Genomic DNA, 19,180 nt, shown 5'->3' with positions numbered 1-19,180 from the left:
TACTTATAAGGCTTTATTCATGCATTTGTTCGATTAAAATTGAATGGATATACAATAAAAGGGATCAAACGCTTCAACTTAGGGTTAAAACTTAATTTGGTTAAAAATAAAAGATGCAATTCAACCAAAGCCTTTTCACATTCCCCAAAAAAATGGGCGTATTTGGGTCTCAGCATTCACCCTTTCTGGAGATCAGTGTGTTGACCTTTAACTCCCTATGACAAGATAGTGAAACAACAACATGTTTTTCAGTCTGTGAATTCAAACTACATGGCATTGAGTCAAGAGACATTGCATGGAACATTATGAACATCTGAATTGTAGATAAAGGATAAAACAAACCACAAACTAATTGCGACTTACATATTTTCCAGACACAGTGAGCATTCGTTAGGGTAAGTAAACCCATCAGTACCACACACAGGGTTATACTCTCGGGTGCAGATGGGCAGGTGGTATGCAGAACAGTCAGGCTGTCAACAGAAGCATTCAGTTACATAAATCCCATAAAGACAGGTGAGCAAAACTACAACATGAATAGGCTATAACCATCAACTCACCACTTTTGAGCCATCAGGAATGACAGCTGCTGTTGCCAAAGCTGTTTAGAGAAAATATGAATGTGAAACAAATATTGTAAATACCGTAGAACACACAAGATGCCCATTGTAGAAGGTTTTAGTGAAAAGCATTACGAAAACATCAGACTTTTGATGTTCCTAATGCCCAAAACTAGTTAAAAACCTCACCTGCCAAGCAGAATACCAAACAAATCCGAGCCAGCATTATAATATGTGTAGAGGGATATCTTGACTGTGTAATCAATCGCCCTCGGGTCTGAGTGAAGTCTATTTATTGCGCTTTTGTACCCACCCACAAAGAGTTTACAAATTTACAAAGTGCGTCACTCCAGTCGTAGAAGACTAGTTTTAATTAATATTAATTAGGTTACGTGTCTTTTGGACAGTTGGCCTTACTGATTGGCTGAAAGACAAGCGAGCGGTAGTCAGCGGGCGAATTTTCAATAAAAGTTTGTCTCATGAATATTAATTAGGCTACGAGACTGGACGCCTACCAAATAACGGCAAATTACGTCATTAATAATCATGAGCTATGCCAAATCGTTCGTAATATCGCGTGAGGAACAGGTGCAGTACGCACGACTACACACACACACACGCACGCTCGCACAATTCACATAAAAATTAATTAGGCTACGAGACTGGCCGCCTACCAAATAACGGCAAATTACGTCGTTAATAATCATGAGCTATGCCAAATCGTTCGTAATATCGCGTGAGGAACAGGTGCAGTACGCACGGCTACACACACACACACACGCACGCTCGCATAATTCACATAATAGAATTCACATAAATTCTATTATCAATTTCGTTGTAAATTATCAATTGTAGAGCATTCCGTTTTCACGTGAGGTAGACTCTTATTTTGAAAACGGTAAAATCGACGCCATTGTTACGTTTTTCTAAGAGTTGAGCTGTGTGTACATTACTCAAGAGATTTATAAAAAATGAAAACAGTATTGATTGAAGCTGCAAATGAGTCAATTCCTAAAAGTAATGGAAAATTTAAGAGAAAGGTGGTCCCTTGGTGGACAGATGAATTTAGTAGAGTAGTTAAAGAAAGAAATAAAGCTCTAAGAATATTAAGAAGAAGCCATCATTTTCAAAACGTAATTAAATATAAGCAAATGCAAGCAAAGGTTAGGAAAATTATATGTAATGCAAAAAGACAAAGCTGGCAGACATTTTGTAATACAATTGGTAGATCAACACCTGTGGGAGAGGTATGGGACATGATTAAAAGCATGAGATGAATCAGAAGAAAATGGAAATATCCTGTGCTGAAGGTGGGGGAAAAGGCAGCAGTATCTGATGAAGAAAATGCAGAAATGATAGCAAAGGCACTCATTGAAATCCATAGCTCAAATAACCTGACTGAGCAGGTAAGGAGAGGAAATTAATTAACAAAATCAGCTTATCCTGGAAGGTTTGAGAGACGGAATGAAATGAACAGCTCAAAGGATGCTCCTTTCACTATAGAAGAAATGAAGAGGACAATAGCAAGAACTGGAATAACATCTCCGGGGAAGGATGAAATCTGCTAAATAATGTTAAAACATTTGGGTGTTTTGGCATCTATAAAGCTGTTAGGCTTTTATAATTAAGTTTGGAAAAAAGAAAAGTTACCAACTGGATGAAAGAAGCAGTGATTATTCCTATTAGGAAACCAGGAAAGGACCCATCAAATCCAAAGAATTATAGACCAATAGCATTGACTTAACAATATAGGAAAGATCATGGAAAGAATGATAATGGAAAGAAAAGCATTTTATTTGGAAAGTAGAGGAATTCTATCTCCTCATCAGAGTGGTTTCAGGAGAAGGAGAGGAACCAAATATTAATCAAAGTAGAGAAAACCAAAACATTAATGTTCACTAGGAAAAGAGGCAGTAATACACAGATAAAGATGTACGGACAAAATATTGAACAAGTTATAGTTTTTAAGTTTCTGGCTGTGTGGTTTGAAACAAAATTAACATGGAATTAACATATTCATAAGCTATTCATAAGGAGCAAAGTAGATCTGTAATGAGAAATATTTATATAGCACTGATTAGATCAGTGTTAGACTATAGAAGTATTGCTCATGAATCAGCATCAAAAACTTTATTGAAGAAGCAAATACAAGCTCAAGCTTTGAGACTTTGTTGTGGTGCTTTTAAAACAAGTCCTGTATCTGCTCTTCAGGTTGAAGTGGGTGAAATGCCGTTACAAATCAGACGCAAGCAGTTAATGGTGAGCTATTGGGTAAATCTTCAAGGTCATTCAGAAGACCATCATCCAACAGTAAAGGTACTCCTTCCGTGCTGGGAAAAGGAAAGGTCTAAACAGAAGTGCTTTGCATGGACTAGTGACAAAGAAGCTAGAGAAATGACTAAGTCAGGTTTTGCTTTCAATATTCCATCCATACAAATTTCTGTTAATAGGAGAACTGATCAGTTAATAGCTGATCAGATCACATGTCAGTATACACTGTAGAGATGATGGCAATTGCAACAGCATTACAGTGGATAGAAGAGACACAAATCAAAAAGGTTGTTCTTTGTACAGATTCTTATCCGGCATTAAAGTCATTGCAATCATTCACATCTCACAGTAGACAGGACACAGTCAATGGGATATATGAAAATCTGTGTGGATTTAATTATATGAACATCATGACAATATTGATGTGCATACCAGCTCATAGGGGGATAAAAGGCAATGAAGTGGTTGATGGGTTAGCAAAACAGGCTTTGGAAAATGAGGAGATCATGAATATCTCACTTAGTAAATATGAAGCAAAAGCAATAATTAAAGCTACTAAGGAATGTCAACAAAAATGGGATACAGGAAACACAGGATGTCAACTCTATGAAATACAAAGAGAAGTAGGAGTAGCGAGGTTAGCTAAAAGAAGCACCAAAGAGGAAAATATTTTAACAAGATTAAGGGTTGGGCATACCATGTTGAATAAAACTTTAAAATTAATAAATAAACATCCAACAGGATTGTGTGAGCACTGTGGAATAGTCAGTAGAGCATGTTATTTGTGTCTGTCAAAAGTATTCTAATGAACGAGAAACAATGAAGAGGAAATTTAGAAAGGTGGGAGAGGAAGAAATAAAGCTAAAGAAATAAATATAATTATTCATGGATTAGAGAGTGTATTTCATTATCTCAAGAGAACAGAGCTGATTAAGAGAATTACGTTTTTTTTACGAAATGGGTAAACTCTGGTCCACACTCCAATACAGTAGGTGGCAATAATGCACCTTAACATTGGTGCCACCCGCCGTAACACCGAAGAAGAAGAAGTACATTACTCAAATTGACGAGAGAGAAGCTGAAATTAGGTATTTTTTCATTCTGAACGTAAGCATAAATGTGTTATAATATCACCAAATATATAGAGCTTTCTTTATTATAACAGGTGGATGAGGTATGTGTTGTGTCCTTTGTCCCATCCAAAGACATTAAGAGACAATTCAGAGACACATCTGAAGCTTTCAGTCATTGGTGGACAGTCAGGTGATGGTGATTGTTATGCTGAATTAACAGTGTCTAAATCAGGTGAATATTAGCAACATAGATCTTATTATTTATTTGTTTATAAGGGGATCAGGCAACCCTGATCATTGTAATTCTGTATATATGACTTTTTGTTTGACAATTTTCCTCTTGAAATTGTCTGTCTGTCTGTCTGTCTGCATGCCTGCCTGCCTATATCTGTCTGTCTGTATGCCTGCCTGCCTGCCTCTATCTATCTGTCTGTCTGTCCTAGATCATCTAAATCTTACCTATGCTAGTTATTATTTATTTGTTTATAAGGGGATCAGGCAAACCTGATCATTGTAATTCTGTATATATGACTTTTTATTTTACAATTTTCCTCTTGAAATTGACTGTCTGTCTGTCTGTCTGCCTCTATCTGTCTGTCTGCCTCTGCCTGCCTGCCTATCTCTGTCTGTCTGTCTGCATGCATGCCTGCCTGCCTATATCTGTCTGTCTGCCTGCCTGCCTGCCTGCCTGCCTCTATCCATCCATCCATCTATCTATCTGTCCTAGATCATTTAAATTGTTAAATACACTTTTGTTACCGATGTTGATTCTTCAAATGTGCAGAATGATGGTGGGAAATCACTTAAGATCAAACTGGAAATGCACAATTTCTCATTGATGTTTGAGTTGACATATACTCCAGTATCTTTCATCAGGTTTCCATCAGGATGGACCAAACAACACGGGATAAGCTGTCAGAACTGGTTGAGGAGCTGGCTATGTCTGGAGAACCACAGCGGAATCATGACAAAATGAAGGAAGTGAAGAAAATGTGCAAGTATGAGAGAGATTACTGATTTCAGCAGACATCTTTACCACTGTTTTGTTTTTGCAGTTGTTAAAACCTGATGATTTCAAATAAACAGCACAATATTGATTTCTTTACGTAGATCTAATCGTAGGATGAGGAACTGGCCTTGTCTAGCATGTGTTTGGGTAGCTGACATGTGTTATGTCCCAGGATGTATTTATATTGGTTCCTTCCTTTGTTGAATTACATCTATAGATGTATGGCATTGGCCTTATTGCAATTGGAGATTTTTTCCACTTTGTGTTGTGGTTTTCCTGTTTTTTTCTCTCTATCTCTCTCTTCCTCCGGCCTCCTTGCAGGGTGATTAACATCAGGTGTCAGCAATGATGATTACCAATCACTCCCCTGTCTGGATTGGTTGATGAGGAGAGTGAAACAGGATAAATCCCAAGCAGATCTTCATTGCAATGGAACTTCCTTTTTCTGCCCATCCCAGATGATTGTGTTTGATGTATTGCTGCTATTTAGTGTTGTTGTTGTTGTTGTTGTTGTTGTTGTTGTTGTTGTTGTTGTTGTTGTTGTTGTTGTTGTCATCATCTATTGTTGTAAATAGTGAGTTGATGGTTGAAGTTAACCTTAATCATTGTTTAAATATTAAATAATGTAATATTAAATATTGTAAATACTAGTTAAGTGTGGCAGCTGTAGGGATGTGGGTGCCATTTTTGTTTGACCTTTTATCTTTTCTCCTGTGTTTTGTTTAGTGAGGGTTGGAAAGTTAATGTTTATTTGCACTTTTTCTGTTTGGTAATGTAGTTTTGACTCCCCAACAGATATGTAAGTTTTGTTTGTTATTTTGGCCTTTGTCCCATCCTGATGCCTTTTTTTTTTTTTATTTATTTACTTTTTTCTTATTTTAATTAAATACTTGTAAAAAATGTTTTGGATTTTAAACTCAAGTGATCATTGAGTGCTGGGATGGGAGAAGGGGAACCGTTAGGAATAGTTTGGATCTAGTCGCGATCTCCAATTCCCCGGTCCTGTCTTTCTATGTTCGTGCCCAGTGAGGTGCAGTCGTGAGTCTGAGTCTCTGGAGACTTTGCGAAGGAAGTAGAAAGAACAACACACAGTCGGTCTGTATTCAATCTACTCAATGTTTATTACAGCAAGCATGTTATTTATGTTCTTCATAAGACAAAGGAACAAAGAATCAGCCAATAGGAAAGTGACAACCAGGTTCAAAGGGGGAGAAATGGGTGCTCTGGAGTAATACATGAAAAGGGCCATATGCAGATGCACCAGAATTACGGCTGACCTTGTTCACCTCAAGAGCATGAATATGACCTAATCATCTCACAGAAATAAGTATGCGGAACATCATAAAGAGGAACTGAAGAAAACGGTCAGCAGTTGCTAAATATACTGACTCACTAACGTGCGCACTGCGGCCTGCATCTGGGGTCAACTGAACACACATGGAAGGCCAGAAACACATACACAGAGCAGAACAGCATGTACAATTTCATATTTCTCACAGGAACCCCAAAGGTTTTTAATTTTGTTACTCCTACCCTAGACTGGGGTGGGACGTAACGCATGTCCTGCAATGTGACAACGTTTTGCTAATTCTTTTATATAATTAGCTTTTACAAAGTCATTGATTTAAAGTCTACATGGAATATTTGTAATTTTAACATTTTATTTTTCAAACAGCAGGACCGCTTAAAATGACATTGAGGCAAAAAGGTAATTAACAATGTTGAAGAAGTGGCTACAGACACTTTCCCTTACGCATTCATTTATTTTCTTTACACTTAAAATATTTATGTTTAAAAAAAAATTCCATGGACATTTGTGTCTACTACCCATTTACTGTAATACTGTAGCATTGTCAGTGGTGCCTAAAGGAAAAGTTAAACCAAAAATACAAATTCTCTCATCATTTACTCACCCTCATGCCATTCCAGATGTTATTGACTTTGTTCCTGCTGCAGAAAACAATTGGAGATTTTAGAAGAATATTTCAGCTCTGTAGTTCCATACAAAGCAAGCAAATGGTGACCAAAACTTTGAAGCTGAAAAAGTAAATAAAGGCAGCATAAAAGTAATCCATATGACTCCAATGGAGAAATCAGTGTCCTCAGAAGCGATATGATAGATGTGGGTGAGAAACGGATCAATATTTAAGTCTTTTTTACTTTAAATTCTCCCTGCTCTGTAGGTGGTGATATGGAAGAACAATGCAAATCGCTAAAAAGAACTCTTCGGAGAGAAGAGCTCTTTGGAGGGCTATTTGAAAGTGGAGATTTATTGTAAAAAAAGAACTTTAATATTGATTTGTTTCTTATCCACATCTATCATTATCGCTTCTGAAGATATAGATTTAACTACTGGAGCAGTACAAATTACTTAATGTTTTGGACCCTGTTGACTTGCATTGTGAGGACCAACAGAGCTGAGAAAATCTTTGTGTTCAGCAGACGATAGAAAGTCATACACATCTTGGATGGCATGAGGGTGAGTAAATCATTTTTGGGTGAACTATCCCTTTAAGTTGTTAAATCATATTCATCATAAAGTAGAAGCGAATACAATCAAATGTTTTATTTACTCAAGTGCCTTCATTCATTTGGCTTTGTGTGTTTAAATGTAATCACAGTTTTTGTGTATGCTCATATGCTCCTTGTTGAATTAATCTCAATGCTTTTTCTGTTCAAAGAGTTTCCAGTGACTACATTGAACATTTCTACCACCTGATCATGACCAAACTGAACAAAAACCATGCAGAGATCCGTCTCTCTGCCTTCCAGATGGTCAGTGAGGTGTTCAGCCGATCACATCACTTCCGAGTTCTTCTCATCACAAACCTTCAGGAGTTCCTGGAGCTCACCGTGGAAACAGACGTGGAGCAGCCTCTGCCTCCACCCAAAGAGGTGGCGAGAAAACTCATGGTATGGAGAGCCGTATAAGAAACTCTCTCTGGGATATCACTTCCTTAAACGGATTAAAAATGTGACCATCCCTTTTAAAACCATCAATTTCAACCATACAGCTGTTCTGATTACATGACAGGACTTATGTAATTATTAAAAATATGTTCTGTAAAAGATATTGTGTTCCTGATGGCAATAGATTGAGAAATGAAAGAAATAAAAAAGAATATATTCAGGAATTATATTCTATTCATTTTTCCAATACCATGTTATTTAGTTCATCAGTTCAAAACAGTTGTAATAGAGGGACCAATACATCATATTACATGGAAAGACTTTCCACAATGTTTTTGTAAAAAAACAAACATTAAGATTTATAATGCATGTTTTATTGATTACAGACTACACATTATGTGAGTAGGTTTCATGAACTTGTCGTATGCAGTATTATTAAAACATGTTTGGTCATCAGAATGATAGAATGTCTTCTAAAGTGCTTTTTGTCTATTTTCCACCAGGTAGATTTCCATGATGTTGAAGCAAGAACACTAGCTGAGAGGAAGAGCAAGAGGAGAAACAGAAGAGACTGAAAAGAATTTATAAAGGGAAGCTCGACAAGGCCAAAAAGGAGATGGAAGGTATAAACTTACATAGTCACAAAACTCTTGTGAAACTGCATTTTTAGCACCCAGGCATTAGATTTAAAACAAATATAGATAATTATTTGTTGCCTTTTGAGCATGAAAATACTGCACATTTACAAAATAATGGAAAGCTAATAATGTTCATTTATTGACACTAATTTTACCTTATAATTAACAGCAAAAAAAAAATAAAAAATAAAAACTTTGCAATGATTTCAAACAAACTTCTTTCACGTTGTCATTATGGGGTATTGTTTGTAGAATTTTGAGGAAAATAATGAATTTAATCCGTTTTGGAATAAGGCTGTAACATAACAAAATGTGGAAAAAGTGAAGCGCTGTGAATACTTTCCGGATGCACTATATGTGTACTAACAATCCCACTTTGGGAATAATGACTCATCTGCACAAGTACATTATGATCAATGAAGAATTTATGTTGATAAAATACTTTAACCCAACATTCTGACAGGTCAGACAAAACTGTCATTAGCCAGCTTTGCTTTGCTGGCCTCGCTTTCTCTGGCGTTGAGATCAATAGCATATTCAGACGCATATACTTATCAGTATCAGGATTTCCCATTGAACTCTTTTAATGTTTAACTATATTTGCTTATCTTGAGAGGTAGTTCCCAGGATGTACTGTGCAATAAGTAAAAGTAGCCTGGAAAATGATAACATAATACATTATTTTAACATTGCCCAATTATATAAATCAGTAAACCAAACATTTTAATTGCTTACATCTTGACTACAAAGGCCTTGCCAGAAGAAGTTAATGATTTGCTGGAGTGCCTCAAAATACTTGCATAACACAAATACTTAAAACATGAGAAAAGCAGATGGTGACATACATTCAAGAAATGTCATGGAAATAATATTTTTAAATATCTAACTTGCACAAATGACATTTAAAGAATAAGTCAAGTTATTTTTCATGTATTAAATGAATCACAGTATGTAAGTTTAGACTGCTGGTGTTCAAAACTTTATTTAAATTCAGTGTTGCTGAATGTATGAGCTTTATTGCATTTCGATAATATCCTTTCAAAAGCCAGTCAAACTCAGGGTAAAGTCCACGCTCAACATGTTGAACACACATGCTTAAAAGCTTGGCGTTTATGACTGCTTTGAACCTTGTAGCTTCTACAATAATCCACTAATAAACATTTTCAGAGCTAAATGTTCATTTAATCGAAGTTGAAATTGACCGTACTTAATGGTCTCTCTTTCAGTCTTCCATTTCTGTAGCACAAACTTCATGTCCATAGCACAAACTGTATGGAACATGTATAACACGCTGGAGAAACTGAGTATCATACAGATTCAAATTCCCCATTTAAAGATGAGAAATGAGGGTACATTTGTTCACATCTGTTAAACAATCCTTTTGTCTTTGCTAAAATGCTTGTTTTATTTCAATCTCTTCCATTAAGAAATGGCCACTGGGATTGAGGAAAACTTGACTGAGATGAACAACTGCATAAAACTGCTCACTCCTGATGACTTGAACTTGTAGTTCAAGAATAGCAGAATAGACAGTTGATAGAAGAATAATGAGGAAGAGCAAAAAGACGAGTCTAGTGATGAAAGCATCATGGTGGAGGTTCCAGATGAGGACGCGTTTCTCCGCAGCACTGATTTAATGTCTCATCAATATCAACTGGAGCTCAGTTTGTCCACAGGTCCAGATGAATTGTCATATATATTTATTTATTAACATTTGTGTATAACCATCTGAAACATGTTTAGAGATTTAAAAGTGAGGGAGACTGAGGAGAATGAGGCATTAGTAAACACTGTGAGCGATCTTCATAGACTCGTCTCAACCAGACACATGCCTCTGGGGCAATCTTGGATCCAGGTAAACCATCTGACCAATCAGGAGACCATCATAAAGGGTTAATTTATCCAATGTCATCATTTTCACGCCCTCATATTGTTCGAAATCCAAATGTTACTCTTTCTTCTATGGAATTTGAAAGGAGATGTCCAGGTGGCTCTTTTCCATATAATGAATGTGGTCATACCATCCCAGATGTGCATGACTTTCTTTCTTCTGCAGAACACAAATAAAGATTTTTGAAGAGTATTCCAGCTCTGTTGGTCCATGAAATGCAAGTGAATGGTGACCAAATTTTAAAGTTACAATATGCTCATAAAGGCAGCATAAATGTAATATATATATGTCTCTAGTGGTTAATCCACTGAACACTGTCTGCCATGCTTACATAACATTTCTTCATGTTACATTTTTTAATTTCTATTATTATTATTACTGCGGTATGATGATGTGATTTGATTATTAACTTAATTTTTTTGTTGTTGTCTTTTTTCATATTTATTATTGTATTATGTTGCATTAACTGTATTGCTATTGTTCTCTTTTGTGGTATCTATGACTCTGCTCAATTTCCCTCTGGGGAGGAATAATGTAGTATTGTATCACACATATGGGATGGCATAAATGGAGTAAATGATGAGAGAATTGTTATTTTTGGGTGAACTGTTGCTTAAAACGCCAAAAATAATTAAAAGTAAAACCATGTGCTATATTCCATGTATTCGGAAGTCACACAATTGCTTTTTGTGAGGAACGGACTGAATTTTTACTGTTATTCACGGTAAATCCTTTGTAATTCTTGAATACTAAATTCACCTTTACGAAGCTCCCATATCTTATTCACATTTGCTTATTTTCAAATATGGTATTGGGGGGGAATATTATCAGTGAATAACAAGTTGTATGGACTACTTTGATGGTGCTTTTTTGTCCCTTTTGGAGCTCGACAGCCCCTGTCCCCATTATAAAAAAGTGTACTCTGGACATACCAAAATATATATATATTTTATGTGTTCCGTGGAAAAAATAAAGTCCTACAGGTTTGAAGTAAATGACAGAAAATTATGACAGAATTTTCATTTTTGACTTGTGTGACATACTTTTCAGATACTGTGAGTATACTGTATTGACAAATTCCTTTATTAAGGGGTTCCAATTTTTGGATTTACCTCCAGAATTTACAAAGGTAGGCGTAGAGGAAAACCTGATACGAAGAGCCACGGAGTTAAAGAAGTCACCGGAGAACGCTTTGAAAAGACATGAGCATCTTCATATATACTATAAGAACAGTGGTGAGTTTCAGTTTTTCCTCCATCGTGGAAATGTAAACAAATCAGCTAATGGAGATGGTATTACATATGCAGGCCCAGATGAAATTTGCAGACTTTTTCACATTTTCAGTGCTGATTTTTGGAGGAAATTAACTTGACTGTTTTCAGTGTGCCTGGAATGTTAATATTAGCCATGTTTTAAAATATCTAGTTCTTGACTCAAATTTTTTAATAAAATTTTTTTCAAGCACACTTGGAATAAAAATGCTAACCCTTTTGATAACCCTTTTATTTCCAAGAGAATATCTGGACGCCATTTGCTGAAATAAACATGCAAAATATTGAGATCATTTGACACAATATAGCTTACTACAGTACATTTATTGTTTCATAATACGTACTGTTTCACAAACACTATGTAGTAGACAGTATATCATGTGCAGTAAGCAGTAAAGCTAGTATTCCATTCCGAACAATACAAATGTGTAATTGGGCCTTCTTCATTAATGCACTCTCACCACAGGAGGGCGCAATTTCATCATATATGAGACACTGGCGTTTTGCAGATCATGTGCATTTTGAGTCTTCATTCAAATGTTAAGAATATTAGTGTGCACATTTCAGATTAGACTGTTTATGATATTTGGTCAAATTCTGAAGACATGCATCTCTCCAGCGATGCGGGGGCGTTTGTGCGGGGAGGCGACGCTCATGTGCTAATGGAGATTTGCTCACTCTCGGGTGGAATGGGACACAGTGAGCAGTTAGGAGACACATCATTATGACACATGATATCCGTTTTTAACTGGCCGCGAAAGAACAGGCAGGATGGAGAGAAAGGAGGGGCGTGACATTGACAAAGCACTTTACCGCACGCCAGAGAGGTTTATCAGTCTCACTGACGATTTTCAATGCAAAAAGTCAGTGCTTTGTGATAAAGCAACAACTTAAAGGCCTTTATCATAATTAGTTTTTCCTTTTTAGCCTTGAAGCATTCCATTACTTTATTCCCTGGATCATTGCTCTGACATAGGAGGAATTGCTTTTGACTCAAATACTCCTGCTGATTGCGGAGCTAAAAAATCGTGAAGAGTTGTCATTTGACAATAAAGGCAAACAGAAAAATATAATTAGTCAAAGTATTTCTATGCATTTAGAAGGATGCTATTGACTATTAGCTTTAGTTGTGGATTTACGTAAATAAAAATCTGATTAAAGGGGTAGTCACCAAAAGTGAAAAATCTGTCATCATTTAATCACCCTCATGATGTTCTGTATAACCCAAATGACTCTCTTTCCACAACAGAATCAAAAGGAGATTTTAAGGAGAATATTAGGGACTGACCGTCACAATTCACTTTCATTGTATGGGAAAAGGCAAACTTTCTGCCTAATATCTCATTTTGTTTCCACAGATAAAATTTTTTGAATTCTTGGGTGAAATATTCCTTTAAAGGAATGTTTCGGGTTCAAAACAAGCTAAGCTTATGTGAGTGGTGGTGGCGTAGTGGGCTAAACCACATAACTGTTAATCAGAAGGTTGCTGGTTCGATCCCCACAGCCACCACCATTGTGTCCTTGAGCAAGGCACTTAACTCCAGGTTGCTCCGGGGGGATTGTCCCTGTAATAAGTGCACTGTTAGTCTCTTTTGATAAAAGCGTCTGCCAAATGCATAAGTGTAAATGTAAGCTTAATTGACTGCTTTTGTTTCAGAATGTTTATTACCACAAAAATGTATTTTGACACCCCCATTTTGACAATTTGTTTTTAAAAAAAAAAGCAAAAATTGAGGTTACACTGATGCACTAATAATGGAAGTTCTATCGGGAAGACACGCAGGCTTGAGTGAAGTTTAAGATGCCATTTATTTGATAAATGTAAAACAGAAAGTAATGTCTCTCTCTTTGAGGTAGACCCCGTCCGGCGGTCCAAGGGATTTGCACCCGGAACCGCCATGTTCTGCCAGAGATAGGAGGCAGGGGCGAGGAGCCTACCCCCATGCGGGACAGGGCTCAACTGGTGGTGGTGGGGTGGTGGAGGTTGCCGTGTTAGCACACTGAAACAGCAATGTGATAGATTGTGAGCAGACTTATAAAGCAACGGCTTACATGTGATTGGCTAGGAATTACCCAGCTAATGATGCGATGATGTACAGCTGCTAGTCTTCCCGCTAGAACTACGCTGGGCTTCCATTGAATGGGGCCAAATTTTGGAGGGTTTAAATGTAGAAATCTGAATCTTATAATTGAATAAAAAGCACTTCATACATTAATTCTTCTGTTTAAACTTGTGTATTATTTGAGCTGTAAAGTTGTGTTAATTGTCATTTTTACAGTCATTTTATGGTTTTAGGGTTTGTTGACTACAACGTCATGATAATGAAGTTGTAAATGTGGCTATAACGTTACACAGAAAAGGTTAGTAAGTGTATGCTATCACACTAAAGTCATGCACACCGTTTACGAATTGTGGCTATACTTTGAAAAAGTTTGTATTTTAACATTTAAAAATTGGCCCCATTCACTTCCATTGTAACCTCTATTTTTGCTTTTTTTTAAAGAAAAGGAGGGGCAAGTCAAAATACTTTTTTGTGGTAATCTAGTATGATGCCACAAATGCTGTCGATTGAGCTTAACTTGTCTTGAACCCGGAATATTCCTTTTAAGTATTTTATTTTATGTGAAAGTACCCAACATGATCATCACCCAAGTCAAGTCATTTTTTTATTTGTTTACAAGATAAACTTGAAATAGCATTCGTAACCTATATTATCTGTGTAATGTGACATTTCTAAATGAAATAGGATAGTCAACAAAAAAAACAAAAAAAAAAATAGAAGGGCGGGTCTTGATTTTTTCCATAGGAATTGAATATCTAGCATTTTGTTCTTGCCTTTTTTCCTCTTTATATTCAGCGCCTATTATCATTGATGTTTTTTACCCATCAAAACATGCAACTCTATGCGTTTTCGAAGTGAGATATACACACATGGATGCTTCTAAAGTGAGCACATCTCTGAAATTTACGATGGGGGCAAAAAATAGTTCAAATTGCCTATTGAGAATCTAGTGGGGAACTTCAAACTCTCACCCCAGACAGCCTAGAACGTGTCCTTATGACAAAGGGCGCTTCATTCTGGTCTGCCCACTAGTCCATACACCTGAGTTATTGGTTTGCTGTAATAATTTGCAAGATTTTCTCCATAAGAGAGGAGATTAGCATATTAATAGCAGATGCATGGAGGACCATCACAGCTGAGTACATTTAATTTTTGGTTTATAAGATTGAATGAGTTTTTAAACGCATAACCATCCAACTTGGCCAAAGACAAATTAAGTGGATGGCTCAGTTGTCCGAGGGCTGCCTCCTCGCCTCATTTTTTAAAAGGATAACACACTTGCTTAAGGAGTGTGCGCCCGGCTGACGCTTCCCTGGGCACAAAGTAATTGAGATTGCTTACAAAGTTAATTATACCGTACAAAATATATTGGGAGGAGCGTAAGGAGCACTCTAGCCCTGCTGGAATGTGTTTTTCCCTGTAAGTGGAGGACATTTAACCGGAAGCTCATTATCTGGACTCCTCTCAGTGTGGACGACAGAGGCCACACCATGATCAATAGAGCTCACTGCAAATGTCTGCCAATAGTCCACTCATGGGAGTTCATGGTCTTATAAATATTCTACATTATTCTATTATAGGCCCGTCTGCTAATGCTTAAACAGATAGTTCTAATTAAATTGAAAATGATGTCATCATTTACTCACCCTCATGTTATTCCAAACCACGTATGACTTTTCTTTCTTTCATGGAACACAAAAGATGATGTTTGGCATCATCAATTTTACCCTCAGCCACTATTCACTTTTATTGTTCGGAAAAAAGATCAAATGTAGTGTATGGTGATTGTTAGTCCCTAACATTCTCTGTTTGTGTTCCACGAAAGACAGACAATGGGTTAGGGACAACATGAGCGTGAGTAAATGGTGACAAAATAGTCAGACATTTTTGAGGGACAATATCTGTATTTTAAAATGTTATAAACTACATTAAACATTTGTATACTTATTATACACACTACAAATAGTCTACTACTGAGTGTCACTAGTACTAGAGCACTTTTGTCCTATTGAATGATCATATTAAAAGCTAAAACAATGCAATTATTTATAAATTAAGTATTTTTAAAGAATAGTTTGCCCAAAAATGAAAATTCTCTCAGCATTTACTTACTCTCATGCCATCCCAGATATGATTATTATTGTTTTTTTGTTGTTGTTTTTTTTATTGCAGAGCACAAAATGAAGATTTTTAGAAGAATATCTCAGCTCTGTTGGTCCATACAATGCAAGTGAATTGTGATCAAAGCTTTGAAGCTTCAAAAGGTTCATAAAGGTAGCATGAAAATAATCCATAAGACTCCAGTGGTTTAATCCATACATTTACATTTATGCATTTGGCAGACGCTTTTATCCAAAGCGACTTACAGTGCACTTATTACAGGGACAATCCCCCCGGAGCAACCTGGAGTTAAGTGTCTTGCTCAAGGACACAATGGTGGTGGCTGTGGGGTTCGAACCAGTGACCTTCTGAATAACAGTTATATGCTTTAGCCCACTATGCCACCACCACTTGGTTGAAATAATAATAATGTCTCTTCTGAAGAGATCTAATTGATTTTGGGTGAAAACAGACCAAAATATAAAAATTTTGATATTATACATATTGCCATTGCAGTCTCCTTGGCGATCATGATTTACACTTCTTAGCACCCTCTATGGCTTTGTGCATGTGTCAAGCACTAGGAAGTGTAGTCAAGCTTCAAATCACGATCGTGCCTAGAGACTGCAATGGTAATATGTATAATGTCAAAATGTTTATATTTTGGTCTGTTTTCACCCAAAATCGATTAGATATCTTCAGAAGACATAGATTAAACCACTGGAGTTTTATGGATTACTTTTATGCTGCCTTTATGTGCTTTTTATAGCTTCAGGTTTTGGTCACCATTCATTTGCATTTTGTGAACCTACAGAGCTGAAATATTCTTCCAAAAATCTTTGTTTTTGTTCTGCAAATGAAAGAAACTCAGACACGTCTGGGATGGCATGAGGATGAGTAAATGATGAGAGAAACTATCCCTTTTTAAGTATTGTTTTTAATAAAAGAAAAATCAATAAATATTATATTATATACTACATATTAAAGTATTTATATAACATTAATAAATAGCTGAATTCAGTTAACAAATACAATTAACATTTTTAGTAATCATTTAACATTGTATATTACAAATTAAAATAAAGATTATATTGTTTATTAACTTCAATAACTACATCCTACTGCAATAACTACATCATACTAAATATATCATTAATATTATATAATTAATATTATGTCATTATATTAGTATATTAATGTAATTAACATGCTAATAATTTATTTATTAATATATTAATATATTAAAGTATTAAAATGAATGAATTATTCCCAAATTAAAGTTGGTAGTTTGGGAGTGTAGAACCAAAATGATATGGTAAATTCTATACATTTTTAGATCTGTACATCTGTATCGCTCTCTGGAAACTTTCTTACAGGATTTATCTTTAAGGTTTTGTTTTTCTCTACACACAAATAATGGTGGAAGTCAAGAGAAAGGATTGTTTTAAATGCAAAGAGACTCTTGGAGGTGGGCTCCATATGTCAGCAACACCTGTGTCAGCAAAACGCCTCTACATAGAGACTCTTTCTCAGCCTGCGTATACAATCCAGTTCAAGACTTATAATACTGCCATTACAAGTTGACAGTGCTGATTTTATCACAACAGAATTAAAGTGAATTAGAAATAAAATAATGTTTACTAGTCTACAATTTCCACTGTGCAAGTAATATTTTTCAAACACACTTTAATATATCAAGGTTGAAGTATCTGCCTTGGGCTTAATAAAGGCAACACTTATAAACAACAAAATGTTCTGTTCTGGCGCTGCTGGCAATGAGGAATAAAAAAAACTGTAGGGGATTGTTGAAATGATGTTTAAAGTTTGTAATTAGCTGGAGATTGCACTTTCCCTTTGTCTTTAAATCATGTTAAGTTAACTGCACTTATTTATTGTACCTAATGACTAATCAATGTTTCAATGCAAGTAGGATGTTCTCTATATTTCAAATTAGTAACAGACTTTCCTGTTTCCCATTTTCACAATGCACTCTGTTATTAAAAGTGTTGTTCACATGTGATAAAGACTGTTACAAATGTAGTAAATGTAACTATTTAAGCTCAGCCACGGATAGTGAGTGAAGTCAACATGAAATGTCGTTCGCAATTAATTTTACTTTTTTTATAATCTGACATATTTCCGAGTGAGACAGAATATTCAATGAGATAAAATGCAGGGATTTATCCATTGAGAATTGATTGGATTTTTAAAAGTGGGCATTCAATACCAGAATGTAGCCAAGTGGTTGGACGGGTGGGGTTTAAAAAGCAAGAGGGATTTGTGATGTCACCTGAAAAGGAAAGTTGTTTTAGAGGCGGAGCAAGCCTTTTCATTTTGATTAAACTATTATATGTGGACCTATGAATCATGCACAATAAGACCAGGAATGTGCATTAAGAAAGTAAATTGGCTCAATTTTGACTTCAGAATATTTGTCTTAAAGTATCTTTTTAACACAAGTAATCATTACATTACATAGTTAGATGGAGAGACTCCAAGGTATGAAAATGTGAAGAGTTTAAGCGATTATTTCCTTACATAGCCACACAAAAGGCACAGATATTGCTCTCTAGAGCATACCTCATTTCTAAACCAATGCCACCAGTGCAAGTAATTGAGACCTCATTCAAAGACAATCTGGATTTGTCAACATAGGCGGCCTGCAATAATGGAAAAGAAAATAATAAAAAAATAAAGCAAAGCGAGTTTGGATCTTTAGTACTTTATGTTAAGGCTATCACAGAGACAATTAGACAGAATAAATGGAAAAGGCACTCTAGAGAAACGCTCTATAGCAGTGCCCTCAAAAAGGAAGGGCACACAGATTATGTATACCGGTTTATGAAAACGACCCCCATATTTAAAAACTGGCATTCTGTTCTGCATTGTAGCGCAAGGAATGCTTAAGCACCTTTTGAGTAGATTAAAAGGCATAAATTCTGTTTAGCGCTAATGCAGACGTCTCCTCAGGCCCCGTGAGTGCGAGCACCCTCACTTAAGGAGCAGGGCCCCAGAGGAGGGGCATAAAATAGCCTTGAGTTGCTTTTCACCTTTCATAAATTCCAGGCTGGGGATTTCTTTCCCTTAAAAAAAAATCATTTGCAGCCTAGTGGCTTATTGCTATTCTGTATAGATTGATGGTAGTCATTTACCCGGCAGAGGAAGTTAAGTGCTGCTGTCATTCCTGAAGAGCATAATTGGGAGTTTCCACAGGTCAGTGGCGGTGACAGTTTTCGCTTTTGATTAGTGTTAGAGTGATAACAAAACTTACAGCGCCAGTTATGGATGAGCACGTGCAGATGGTGCCAGTAGGCACTCAGGGGGAGCAGAATGAAACTCACCTGCCTACTTAAACCATCAGCCAGTTGCCATCCATCAAGACACCTGCAATAGA

The 19,180-nt window shown here is 36.2% G+C and overlaps 1 protein-coding gene and 1 pseudogene across 1 annotated transcript; one reads left to right on the top strand and one right to left on the bottom strand.

Moving 5' to 3' along the window:
• LOC127617222 (trypsin inhibitor ClTI-1-like) lies at window positions 1-876 on the bottom strand. Its single transcript, XM_052089158.1, has 4 exons — window positions 750-876; window positions 561-601; window positions 364-473; window positions 1-215 (listed from the first exon to the last, which is right to left on the bottom strand). The coding sequence occupies exons 1-4, from the start codon at window positions 784-786 to the stop codon at window positions 170-172; spliced, it is 234 nt and encodes a 77-aa protein (XP_051945118.1). The 5' UTR covers window positions 787-876; the 3' UTR covers window positions 1-169.
• A 1,922-nt stretch (window positions 877-2,798) lies between these two features.
• The window catches only part of LOC127663262 (UV-stimulated scaffold protein A-like), a 34,242-nt pseudogene continuing 17,860 nt past the window's right edge, over window positions 2,799-19,180 (top strand).

Source organism: Xyrauchen texanus, chromosome 23, assembly GCF_025860055.1.
Source record: "Xyrauchen texanus isolate HMW12.3.18 chromosome 23, RBS_HiC_50CHRs, whole genome shotgun sequence".
Lineage (NCBI taxonomy): Eukaryota > Metazoa > Chordata > Actinopteri > Cypriniformes > Catostomidae > Xyrauchen > Xyrauchen texanus.
The sequence above is the reverse complement of the archived record's forward strand: the minus strand, read 5'-3'. Positions and strand labels throughout refer to the sequence as shown.

What these genes read in the sequence shown, in the direction of transcription:
- LOC127617222 (XM_052089158.1), bottom strand. Translation starts at nt 786, where the DNA reads ATGCTGGCTCGGATTTGTTTGGTATTCTGCTTGGCAG. An exon ending in TTTGGTATTCTGCTTGGCAG is followed by an intron (nt 602 to 749) that starts GTGAGGTTTTTA and finishes TTCTCTAAACAG; the next exon opens with CTTTGGCAACAGCAGCTGTC. An exon ending in TTCCTGATGGCTCAAAAGTG is followed by an intron (nt 474 to 560) that starts GTGAGTTGATGG and finishes TTCTGTTGACAG; the next exon opens with CCTGACTGTTCTGCATACCA.